This window comes from Mangifera indica, chromosome 19 (genome assembly GCF_011075055.1).
Source record: "Mangifera indica cultivar Alphonso chromosome 19, CATAS_Mindica_2.1, whole genome shotgun sequence".
NCBI lineage: Eukaryota > Viridiplantae > Streptophyta > Magnoliopsida > Sapindales > Anacardiaceae > Mangifera > Mangifera indica.
In genome coordinates, this window is record NC_058155.1 from 9,473,746 (window position 1) to 9,487,668 (window position 13,923).

The following is a 13,923-nucleotide window of genomic DNA, read 5'->3' on the forward strand; positions in this document are numbered from 1 at the left end:
ACAAATGGATTTTAAAATAAGTAATTTATTTAACTTAACAAAACATTGTAAACAAAATATTTATCAATTTTATATATATAAAGTTTATTCACCACAATAAAATTATATATATTCACTTTATGTATATAAATATGTAAATATTTATATATATTATCATATCATTGGACAATTTTAAATTAAGTATAAAGTAATATCAAATCATATGATTTTATATATATATATATATATATGATTTGATATGATTATATAAATATATATTTATATATTTAAAATAAATATATATAATATTATTCTATTCACTTACAAGTGACTAATATTTTGTCCAAAAACTTATTAATATATAATAATATACATAAATATATATATATATATATATATATATTTATAAACCTAAAATAAATATACATAATATTGATTTATTTCCTGATAAGTGACCATTAGAAGGTTGTTGGTTAGTGTCTATCACCAATATCTACTTTGTCCAAAAAATCACTAACATCCTATTATCAATTATCGTTAATGGGGTCAATTATTTGCTTTTTATTGTGCTTAGAGTGACCCATGACTTTTTCTTTTTCTTTTTTCAGGAATGAGAAACTTTGCCAGTGCTATTGTGATGTACGGTGGATGTTAGGAGACATACAAAGTACAATGGGACACATAAATATGTAGAATTCAACACAAAAGTGCTTATAATACATAGAAAAATGAATTAGGAGACCTTTTGGAAATGTTACGTGAAGAATTGCATACAATTTGAAGCCTACATAATTCTCCTTTTACCATGAAGTACATGCGCAAGTGTTTATTTTTGAAAAAGGTTAATTTTTTCTATGAAAAAAATATACTATTATTCTCCAATTCTAGTAATAACATAAGAAATTAGCTTTAAAATACACAACGAGGTCTAATACTAAATCAAATGGAGATTAATCGAATGAATAAAATATGTACAATTCCAAAACATATGACACTTAATTATACATAATATTTTCATCGTGATAGACATATTAGTCTAAAAGAGTTCAAAGATGTTTTCAAATTGGATGACTTGAATAAGGGGTGAGAATTTATTAGAATAATGACATTGCAACAAGTTGTCATGATAGTAAAGAAAGTGAGAACAAATATTCTTATTCCAATTAACAATAAAGAACTACATTCCAAGGCTTATCTAATGTGACTATAAATGTTATGTCTCACATTTAGTCACGACTATAGTCACGACCATGCATCCTTGTATATATCTCACGATTGTGCATTCTCAAGCTTTACATTTGTTAATCATTTCCTTGGTATGTATAAATGTGCATTCTTTTATGCACAACCGTGTTCTTCCATAATACTCTTATAACTATGCAACGTATACACAACCTTGATGGTTATTTTTACACAGTATTCTTCTGTGTTTTCATCTTACAGATTCAAATTATCACTTTTGATTACATTATCAATTTCGATTGTAAAAACACCTAAACCACCGAAATTGTCTTTTTCCTGCATTCAATAATGAAGTCTTTACGTGGTTTGTATTTACGATAGTTCACCATTTCATGCGTGGCGGTACATCGCTACCAGTTACAATATTGTCCTTCTGGTTCATACACTTCTATAAAACAAATCATAATATTAAATACACAGTAAGAAAAATGATTAAAATGTCCTCGGATGTATATCCACATCAATATCAGAGTTCAATTTCTATAAAATTGATACGACTGAGGAGAGGGAAAAATTCAAAGTTTTAGATTGACAATCCAAGTAAGAAATTAACAAAAATGATGAGCATCATACATTAATAAAAGTTGTGTGTGAGTATAATTATATATATATATATATAATAATATATTATTATATAATTAAATAGTTTTAAATTATAATTAAAATAATATTTAATTAAATAATAATATATTATTATTTATATATAAAATTATATATATTATTTATACACATAATTTTGTTGTACACATCAACACCAATCTCCATTATCCCTATGATTGGTTGGCTCTCCGAATCCCAAACCGTATTGTTTCGCTTTAAATAACAGGGCTATAAACCAAAAGCTCGGTTTTTGTATTTAACCAAAAATAAAATGTTAACTAAAACAATATAACCATCCAATTGTCAAATAAATTTATCTAAAGAGATCTAATTTTCCAAGGTAAAACAAAATATTTCAAAAGATAAAACAAATTGCCCAACAACCGATAGCCACGATTCAAGCATTCAGAGAGGTAGCTAACACAAGCGAAGTTTTTATTATCCTCTAAACTTGGAATTGGATGAGGTCATTACTTCATAAGTCAGTTGTGAGTCATAAATATAGAGAGGCTCATTTATTTTTCCCTCTCCTATCAATGTCATTAGAAAGACTTGACTTACTTATTGACTACAACACTTAGTTATATCATATTCATAATGTTATCCTCACGGTCACCGTTGCCTCGCCAATTAATGAAATCACGCAAAGGTGGTAACTTATTTAATCTTAAACAAAAGTCGTCACGCGGGGAAAATAACGGTTTGGCATGCATGCTGGCAAGGTTAGCTATTTAGGTTTACGGCTCTGGAAACTCCTTTCGATTTGTCTCTTCTCTAAAGCTAAAACTATTCACAATACTCCATCTTGTAAAAGAGCTCTATTTTTAGTACTAAATTTGTAGATTGGCTTCTCTCTTTCGTTTTTATATATACAATTGTAATTGAATACGACCGTTTGCACTAAGGAATTTTTTCTAAAATACATTTGTCATCGCTCTATTTCTTCATCATTGCAGATTAATTTAAAGATTTTATTGACACCCTTAAAAGAATAACTAACATGCCCGAGAGCAAACAAAAGACTCGAAACAAGATAAAAGGGTTCAAATGTAAAAGTATTCAAACTAGAACTTTGAACATGAGGCTTAATTAGGGGCACTTTATACCTGCTACCTAACTATGGTTGCAAGTTTGCAAAAATTTTGAATAATGGACTGGGGAGGACTTGATGCCCCTTGACTTGAAAAAATTTAGTTGTAGCTCTATAATTGAGATGGGACTATGTGGTTGTTATCGTAATGACTTCTCCAGATAGATGAGTGTCGCCACTATGCAAGGTTCTTCCCATTGTGATTTTATTTTATCTATTGATTCTTCTAGGTTTTCCCTTCTGATGAGGTCTTCCGCCACTTCTTAAAGATTTTCACACTAGTTGGAATCATGTCCAATATCAATGTGATAGCGAAAAAATCTTCTGGTATCTCGTTTGGCTTAGTCTCTTCTCATGGCTCTTGGGCACGAGAATATCACCATGTCTTTTATGTTGCATGTATCTGGTCGATTGGAATGACTAGAAGGATATAATCATTGTAGTAGAACAAGTGGTTCTTCTACTCAATGTTTCTTGAAGTCTTTCTATCGGTCTGCATCGGCTTTTTTAAACTTGTTTTTGCTTGTTAATGGGACACTAGTTGAAGTTTCCAAGTCTGAATCTCCAAAGCCAATGGGGAGGACGTATGGCTTACCTCCAACTTTGACACCTAGTTTATTAGTTTTGGCTGCGAGGACATAAGAAGTTTGTATAATTTTGCGAGTGGTGCCTGTTGAGGTGCAATTGGTCACCTTCTTTGGAAAGGTCCGATGAACATTTAGGTAGTTCTACAAATTCGATTTTCAAGTTTGACAACTAGAATTGTTTAACCTGTCAAAGTCTAATTATAGGTAAGCAAACAATATCTTTACAAAAGAGGTAGTTTTTTAAAACCAAAAGATGGTCCTCAGGTTTGGTATATAACCGGGTTGCCTTGCCTTTCAAGGCCAAATTGAGCATAAAAAAATAATAACATTGAGTGGATAATATCTTTTAGGAGATGGTATCTACTCATTGCCAGTCTGATCTTTAGGCTTGATAATTGAGATTGTCTCACTTGTCAAAGTTATTTAAGACATCAATGTGTGATGCCCTTAAAACAACTTTCCCAAAACATGCCAAAGACAACTTTTGAGTCTAGATATGGATACTGAGAACTTGTGGTGACACATTTTAGATTGATGAATACTCTAATAGTATCTATGAATCTTATGAATAGAGTATTTCAACACCATCATGATAGATTTACTGTTGATTTTATAGATAATATTTTGGTGAATACTATGACAAAGAAGGAGCATACAAAACATTCGAGGTTTGTACTGCAAAGGTTGAAAGAGACAATTGTATGCTAGTATCTCTCAATTATCTTCTTTAGCACCTTGTTTCTGTCCGCACAATCAAAGACAATGTTGCAAGCCTAGTGGCCAATGGGAGCTTCATGAACGCCTAATTGATCTGTCTGCATTTCCATGCATGATTGCTTGCTTCATCAACGTAAGTCTCTTTATAATTACACTGTACCAATCAAAAACATACATACATACGTGTATATATATAATTACACTCTGTGCCAAATATTTGCATGCATCGGTCGTGTGCTAATATAAATCTCTATACATGCGTACGTAGGGTTGCGATGGCTCCATATTGTTGGATGACAACTGAACAATTCGAGAGAAAACAGCATTTCCAAATGCAAATTCAGTAAGGGGACATAAACTGATTGATGACATCAAAACGAAACTTGAAGAAATTTGCCCAGGAGTTGTCTCATGTGCTGACATCTTAGCTCTGGCGCCTCCCGATGCCATTGTGCTTTAAGTAACTTCATTCTTTTACAAGCTTAGTATTCTCCCACTTATCATTCTTATAAATTATGTGTCTTCATCTTTAATTTTCTTCAAATAATAAAATTATGGACAATAAATTAGGATATCAAGAATTGAAATTTTTTTGTCTTATGAAAGATGACCAGCTTCCTGAGGTCACCAACTTGGCGCTTACCGTACATAAGCTCACGCACCCTCCAAAGATTATATGATTAGTTGTTACTACTTACTAGATAAAATCAAGATTCTCCAGGTTGCTGTCTGATTGATGTATGTATGTATGTATGTATGATCAGTTGACTATATTGGGAAAGAGAGTTAGTTGAATGACACTTCTGTCAGGCAATTAAATTGCACAAACAGCTAATTTAAATAAAATAAAAACAATGATCATCTCAACAACTCTTGGTCTTTAGAGAATGTATTGAATCTGTTTACAGCTATACTCATCTTCTGTAAAGTGCTTCTTGTGCTAATTCTACATATTAGATAACTGAGACTAAAGCCTAACATTAAAGATGGTGACATACTGGCTGCGGAAAAAACGACATTTCCTAGGCATTATTCTTCGCACATTAGGAGACAATTATGTGTCATTCCTCCTATTAAACTCATATTCTTTCACCAAATCCTGAAATTTATAATCTCAAGAATAATTAAAGACTTCTGGAAACCTATACATTTAAGGCAATTTGACGACATTTTTTTTTTTCATTGAACGAAATAATTTAAGAACAATTAATTCTGACCCTTTTTTCCATTAGTCTTTAGTCATGTGTGTGAATAAATTAGGGTAGAGACGCTGGGCATTCAAGTGGTAAAATAATATTGATACAATAAGGTATTTAATTTTCTATCATGTGTTATTATGATTTTAAATTATGAATAGAATAATATTTAATTATATAATAAAATATATAAATAATAATTATTTATGTATTTAAAATGAATTTGCATATTGTAGCTACTGGTTGGTTAAAGTGCAAAAACTCTTTGCTTAGCAAGTTGTCCATAAAAAAATATGAAAGAAAATGGGTGAGACTGACTAAAACTAGTACAAATAAAGCACCATCTTCAAAGCCATTCAAGCCATTGTCAATTTGGCTATCACTAGAGCTACACAGTGCAAGTGCTCCAACGTCACTGAAAATGGCTTACCCATACTATTCTCCCCCACCACCAGCACCTCCTCCTCCTCCTCAATGTAACCCTGTCACAGCGGCACCACGTCCACCAGAACACCACCACCATAAACATCCAGAATCACCCCCACCTCAACATGGCTATCCACTACCTCCTCCTCCTCCACACCACCCTTATCCTCCCCCGGAAGCACCTAAACCTCCAGATCCACCACCTCTAAACCCCACACCAGCAGTACCATGTTCTCCCAAAGGGGCACCGCCAGCCCCTACTACCAAACCACTTCCTCCACCAACACCTTATAAACCACCTCCAACACCCTCTAAAACCCCAGTTACTCCACCAAAACCATCTCCATGCAAACCACCTTCACACCTCCACCGGAATTATCTCCAAATGCACCACCATCTCATAATCATACGCCTCCTCCTGAATTATCCCCAAATTCACCACAATCACATTATAATGCTCCTCCACCAAAACCATCTCCATATACACCGCCTTCACCAAAACCATCTCCATGCAAACCACCTTCACACTATCACACCCCTCCACCAAATATATCTCCAAATACACCACCATCTCATTGTCACGCCTCCACCTAAATCATCCCCAAATACACCACCATCAAATTATAACGCTTCTCCACCAAAATTATCTCCATACACACCACCATCTCATAACCACACGCCTCCACCTAAATCATTCCCAAATTCACCACCATCGCAATATAACGGTCCTCCACCAAAATTATCTCCATATACACCACCATCTCATAACCACACGCCTCCACCTAAATCATCCCCAAATTCACCACCATCGCAATATAACGCTCCTCCACCAAAATTATCTCCATATACACCACCATCTCATAACCACACGCCTCCACCTAAATCATCCCCAAATTCACCACCATCACAATATAACGCTCCTCCACCAAAACCATTTCCATATACACCGCCTTCGCTACCATCTCCATATACACCACCAAATCAGGGCAATACTCCGCCTATCTTCCGGACACCACCACCACCACCCCCTTTTGGAGCAGTTCCGCCATCATCAAACGTTGTTTCGCCACCGCCAGGAGGAGGTAACCAAACTACTGTTATAGCGGTATGCGTCTCACTTGGTGGCATCTTCGTTGCATTTCTCCTGGTTGGTCTCTTCTGCTTAGCTAAGAAGAAAAAACCAGTGATGGTTCCTGCAGCTGCTCCTGCTTATATTGAAGAACATGAAGAAATTCATGAGACAATCGCTACAGGTCCATATGGAGAACAAGTTGTGACAGTTTCAGTCGAGGATGATGTGCGAATACATGAAGCTATTGGCGGTACTGGTGTTGTTGGTTCGCACTATGGAGCTCCTGGAGGTCCTCGTCCTGAACTGGGTCTCAAAGGAGGTCCTTCTTATCGTCCAAGTCTCTCTCTGTTTGTATTCAATTGAAATATTTGTTTGTATTGTGATTGTTGGTCTCAATCAGTGTAGTAATGTTCGGATATTTTTCTCTGAAATTAATTAATATAATAAATCAATCAAAACGATGACGAATTTAGAGGTTTATATACGTGTATCTTGGGTTCAGTATTAGCTCAGCGAGTGCGACCCCAAATATAAATACGTAACGAAGTTGCCGAAATTCAAATGATAATCAGACTACCGAATTGACCATCAAATTAGCATGCAAGACTCTCTCTGTTTTATTGGAAATTAAAATGCAAAATTCAAATGATAATCAGTCTGTTTCGATTCGCATTGAAAACGATCCACAGGATCCGAAGCATAGATTTATATTTCTACAATACAGTTTTCCCTACTTTGATCATGGATTGGTGACATCTGTTTTTGTGTTCTTTCGTGCATGTTCGTAGAAAAAGTAAATAAAGAAAGACAACATAACTTCACTTTTGACAGATGTTGGGATATTTAAACATGTCGCGTCTGCCATCTCAATTCTCACCAACTGTCTGTTAACAATTAATTATAAACGAGCCAGATCGATCTACTATGAGTGGATCTTAACCCAATATGTTTGGTAGGCAGATTTTCACTGTCTTGGAAACAAATAAAATAACAGCTATGTATATCTTTACACTCTATATATATATATATATATATATATATATATATATTTTAATCCCTTTTAAGTCTCTGCTTCTTACTTTTGCAAATAATTCACTTTTAATTACAAATTTATTAGTCTCGTAATTTTATTATTGATGATATTATTTTTAGGCCAAATGACTATTTCCCATGCCAGGTTTGACAAAATAGTAAATTTTCACTCTAAGAGTTTCAAAGAGTCTAATTTCCCCCCATCATCTATTTACATTAACAAATTTTGTTTGAGTTTTTTAAATGATTATTTTACCCTTTTATTAAAATTATTAAATTATTAACACTTAATATAAATGTAAATTTTTTATCAATGTACCCTTACTAAAATAAAATTTTATCAATTAAACTCCTAAAAAATTTCAAAATTTTAACCAATTTTAAAATATTACATTTTGTTTAATTCTTTAGAGTATAACTATTATTTTTTAAACTATTGAGAGATATATTATAATTTTAAAAATTTTAAAAACACTCTCCAAATTTTTTTGAATTTAAAATACCCTTTAAAATTTTTTCAACACCCCTAATATTTTAAAAAATTACAGATTGCTCTTAAACTTATGAAAAGAAAATTTAAAAAATAAACAAGAAAAAGGAAAATAAAAAGAAAATTAGAAAAAAGTTTAAAAAATAGAAAAGTCTATATGAAATGATTTTCATATCCTTTCACTTAATAAAATTCATTAACAAAAGTGAATGCAAGTGAGAATTTAACTTTTTAAAACTTAAAATATAAAAATTTATTGTTCTAGCAATCCTTAGGAGAGAATAATTTTAGTCTTATTTTTATTGATTTCATATTGAATAATATATGTGTAAATCGAGCTTGATAATTAATTACTTTAAAATAATAGTAATAATATTGGTTGAGCCGTTTTTGTTTTAGTAAGCCCAACCCATCTGACTCTTTTTGGGCCCAAATCTTTTCCATTGTTTATCGTGCAATTGTCTTTACCTTTACAAATACGAGGCGAATCACAATTGTAGTACTCCATATTTTAAACTTTAAAGGCCCAATCACTATTACCTACCCAAATTTTGATGGAATCAAATTTTCATAATAAAATTTAAAAAATTAAATTTTTATCCTTCATTTATTTTTATTACTAAATTTTGTTTGGATTTCTTAAAAATAATTGTTTTACCAATTTATTGAAATTATAAAACTATTCTTAACACTGAATATAAATATTAAATTATCAATATATCTTTATTAGTTTAAAAACTCTAATAAATTTTGAAATATTGTATTTTATTAAATTATTTGGAGATGAAATTGTTATTTGTTAAACCATTAAAGGACCCTTTTTAAAATTTTTGTTCACATTCTCAATATTTTTAAAAATTACAATTTATCCCTTAAACTTTTAGAGAAGATAAATAAAAATTAAAAAAAAATCTATACAGTTATCTTTTAATTTAATAAAATTTATTAATAAAAATATATTACAAGTGAAAATCTTGTTTTTTTAATAAAAATACAAAAAATGAAATTTTGTCATTCCTAACCATCCTTGGGAAAGAAATAATGCTTAGGCCTGTTTCATAAACTTCAATAATCTTTTCTTAATCCTCTAGTGATCTTTGTTCTCACCAACTGTAGTGTCCTGTATATCTTTCTCGTGAGTCGTGGCTAAGCAATAGCAAAATCATTGCATAGCTTGGCTATGTGACACATTAGTGCCTCTGGAATCGCAAAATCATCTCCAGAAATGCGAACGAATATTGTATTGTATGTTCAAAATTTAATGTATTATATTATATATTAAATATTATATTATATGGTATGGTATAATTTTTTAAAATAAAATAAAAAAATTATAATTAATATTTTATTATTTTAAAAAATATCATAAATTAAAATTTTTTATATATATTTTTATTATACCATCAGTTTTTAAGAAAAATTATATCAATCTATATCGGTAATATATATTGTATCATATAATATATTTATTATATTATATTAATTTGATATATCTTTTAATGCATAAGTTTTGTTTTATTTATATATAATATTATATCATAAAATATATATCATATATTATAAAATACAAAAAATTATGATCTCCAACTTTTAAAGTTGTGGAGTATATGTGAGTATATGTGCCTATATAAAAGGAGACCTTATATTATAACTAATATCTTATTATATATTTAATAATGTTTCAATATCTTAAAGAGCCGTCTAGTTTTAGAGATTCAAATATTACTGTAATAATTTATTTTTTATTGTTTACATTATATTGTTTAGTCTATTAGTAATAAAAAATTACGATAATTTTCTATTACTAATATTAACATGGTAGGTAATATAAGTGATAATTTGATTACCACTTTCATCTTCCATATTAAAAGATTACTAAACTAATTTTGATTTTATTATAATTATATTATTATTTATTAATTTGTTGAGATCAAAATAAATTTATTTATAAATAATATAAAAAAACTTAAAAATAATTATATTCAAAAGTGTTTAAGTAAAATAATTTATTAGTATTTTTTATTATCATTAACTAAACACAATAATTATTTATACCTATTAAATTTTATCAAATATAATAATTATTTATACACAACAATCTATATTAATATTCATGTTTGTTTTTATTATTATTTAAATATCGGAAAACAGGTACACTACAACTTGATATGAAAAGTCATTTGTCAAAAAGTTTGATTGTCAAAATATCATATTGTCAATTTAACAATCCCGATATTTTCAAATCCTCTCGTGTGTTTAATTATAGCTTAATATAAAATCACTTAATAAATTTAAAAAACTTAATTATTTTATATTTACTATTGAAGTTAAAAATAAAAAAATTATTATTTTTTAATATAAAATTTTAATAATTTTGTTCATATAAAATTTAAAAAATATCTATTTTTTTAAGAGTTTTTTCAGTCACGAGCCCTGATTTCTCTCTCTCTTTCGGTGTTTTTCCTAACTATCTTTGTCTTTGCCTGTAAGTTTCTTCGGCGGCTGTCATAGTTTAGGTTCTTAAACACTTGATTGTTTTGAAAAATGATCTTAAAATATATACAATTATTAATTTATTTTCTTATTATATTATATATTATATATATAAATACATTACTGAATCATATTATAAATATGTCCTATTGAATTTCCACACCTAAGTATCTAGAAGATTGTGTCAAATTAGTAGTATATGTCTATATTCTCATTTTCGCTGTAAATTTAATTAAACAAATATAAAGATAAAGAAATTAAAGAAGAATTGAGAGAAGGGAAAGAGTGTTCGAATGTATATAAGATCCAAATGAAGAAGATTGTGTATATAATTTAAAAGTGGTTAGGTTTATATAGCCAAATTTCATTACCTCATGAGCAATATTATCATGCCACCTGTCAGTCTTCACTGTTCCCTCATCTTTCTATTAAATGCCTTTCTCCCCAAAATTTCTAACTTGACCGCATGTGGTGGAAAATCCACCAGATATGTAGCAATTTTCACATATATGGTAAAAACATTCTCAAATTGGCCTCAATAATTGGTGACGGAAAACTTCAGCGGGCATTAAAAGTTGTTCGGCCCCACAAATAGGGAAAATGTCAGAAAGAAGTAGGCCAAAAGCTTATTCCCACTCAAGGTATGGTCAAACTCAAAGTCATTCCTTTTCACTTCTAAAACCCTAAATAATCATTTATAAAATTATTTCAATTAAAAATCTCATTTAAAATTAATCTTGCTCACCTTGTTTTGAGAGATACCGCTGGATATCCTGTCTTCCAATACTAGAAGTTACTTCACCATTAACAAACAGAATTCAACTCACAGCATGGCGGAGATGGAATCAGCTAGCAATCCCAGCATCGCCAGGAAAAGTGCTCTTCTCATCCTAAACAGTATCCTCTTATCTATTGGCAACTGCGGCGGCCCACTAGTTATGCGTCTTTACTTCATCCATGGAGGCAAACGAATTTGGTTCTCAAGCTGGCTTGAAACCGGCGGTTGGCCGGTTATTATCCTCCCCATCACCATAGGTTACTTCTATCGTCGCCGCAACCCGTCATCACCCACCAACTTCTTCTTCATGAAAACTCCAATATTCATTGCCTCAGCGGTCATCGGGGTACTCACTGGCTTCGACGACTATCTCTACGCTTACGGCGTGGCTCGGCTTCCTGTTTCTACCATTACTTTGATTATAGCTTCCCATTTGGCTTTCACTGCGGCTTTTGCTTATCTTTTGGTCAAACAAAAGTTCACCTCTTATTCAATAAACGCTATATTTCTGTTGACTATAGGAGCTGGTATATTGGCTCTACATACGAGCAGTGATCGGCCAGCTGGTGAATCAAATAGGGAGTATGTATTAGGGTTTGTTATGACAATCGCCGCGGCGGCTTTGTACGGATTTGTATTGCCGCTTGTGGAGTTGACGTACAAGAAGGCGAAACGAGAGATAAGCTATGCTCTGGTATTGGAGATACAGATGGTGATGTGTTTATTTGCTACAGCCGTATGTACAGTGGGGATGCTGATCAATAATGACTTCAAGGTAATTTGTCTTTTCTCTTTTGCCTTAATCTTCTTCTCCGCATCTATAGTTTAGCTCATTTTTTTCTTTTTTTTTTAGACCTTCTTCTACTTTTGTGCCACGTGCAGCTTACCCACATGTCAAATGCCGACCAAAGAATTACAATTTTATTATAAATTAGTTATTAATCAAAGAAATTAAGCACTCTGGCAAAACATGATTCTGCCTGAGTCTAATCCAAGAGATTTTTATATATTTTAAATCAAAATTTCAGCCGAATCCACAAACTACGATCAAAAGCATCATGACGAAGCTCTTGATCTACTTATATCATGGTTGTCAGGTTGATTTAAGATTTAAATTCGTTTAAGCTTAAATTGGCTGAATTGAAGTGAAATCGGGTTGAATTTTTTTAAAAAATTTATTAATTTATTTTATTTTATAAGAGTTAAGCTCAATTTGATATTAAATAATATTTTTTTAATATACATTAATCAAAATAACTTTATTTTAATTTATTCATATTAAAACTTTTAAGTTCATAAATTTGATAAGTCAAACAACTTGAAAGCTAGAGTCTAAATTCAAAAATATTTATCTCTCTAACTCTAAGCTCGATTGAGTAAAATTTGAATTTAACTTAAATTCAATTTTAAGTTAATAACTCAATTTTATTAAATTATATTATTTAAACTTAATTTTGGTGTGATTGATTTAATTTAAAAAAGATAATTGAATTTAAACCAGTTCCTCATCACTAAAAATAAATACATATATAAAACTGAAAGGAAATGTAACTAAACCATACTATTATCTCATCTAATCTCATTAAATCCGCACGATATTATTAAAATTAACAAATATTTGCTAAGAGAATGTAATGTCGTCGCTTTGGCCAAGTGGTTAAGGCGTGTATCTGCTAAATACATGGGGTTTCCCCGCGGGAGCTATAATCTCTCTGGTGACGATATTTATTAAATTTTTATGCAAATTTAATTTCATTTTCGCTTACAGATTCAAGATATTTGATTTATTTTTACAGGTCATTGGCAGAGAAGCCAGAGAGTTCGAGCTGGGTGAAACAAGGTATTATATGCTGGTAGTGGGAAGTGCATTAATCTGGCAATGCTTTTTCTTAGGAGCCATTGGTGTGATTTTTTGTGGGTCGTCTCTCTTATGTGCTACAATCATCGCCGTTCTACTTCCGGTAACAGAAATTCTGGCAGTCATTTTCTACCAAGAAAAGTTTCAAGCAGAAAAGGGTATTTCTCTTGCACTATCCCTCTGGGGCTTTGCTTCATACTTTTATGGGGAAATAAAACACACCAGAACAGAAAAGCAGACGCCTCAAAGAGAGATGCTTCCACTTTCTAACACTTGATATGAACATGCACCCATTACTGCAAGTTGTACTATCTCTTTGGTATGCCAATATTATTTACTTTATGTCTTCTCTTCAACTCAAAA

General features: G+C 31.1%; 2 protein-coding genes across 2 annotated transcripts; both read left to right on the top strand.

Annotated features, from left to right (window-relative positions):
- The first annotated feature begins 5,832 nt into the window (after window positions 1-5,832).
- On the top strand, window positions 5,833-7,272 carry LOC123202907 (extensin-1-like). Its single transcript, XM_044619057.1, has one exon. It carries the CDS (start codon window positions 5,833-5,835, stop codon window positions 7,270-7,272), a length of 1,440 nt encoding a protein of 479 aa, XP_044474992.1.
- A 4,200-nt stretch (window positions 7,273-11,472) lies between these two features.
- Window positions 11,473-13,902, top strand: LOC123202961 (purine permease 3-like). Its single transcript, XM_044619110.1, has 2 exons — window positions 11,473-12,477; window positions 13,499-13,902. Exons 1-2 carry the CDS (start codon window positions 11,755-11,757, stop codon window positions 13,835-13,837), a joined length of 1,062 nt encoding a protein of 353 aa, XP_044475045.1. The 5' UTR covers window positions 11,473-11,754; the 3' UTR covers window positions 13,838-13,902.
- Window positions 13,903-13,923: the final 21 nt, after the last annotated feature.

Bases quoted from the DNA above. Each gene is read 5' to 3' on its own strand.
- LOC123202907 (XM_044619057.1), top strand. From the start codon at position 5,833: ATGGCTTACCCATACTATTCTCCCCCACCACCAGCACCTCCTCCTCCT.
- LOC123202961 (XM_044619110.1), top strand. From the start codon at position 11,755: ATGGCGGAGATGGAATCAGCTAGCAATCCCAGCATCGCCAGGAAAAGT. The intron at 12,478-13,498 runs GTAATTTGTCTT...TTATTTTTACAG, and splicing joins TGATCAATAATGACTTCAAG to GTCATTGGCAGAGAAGCCAG.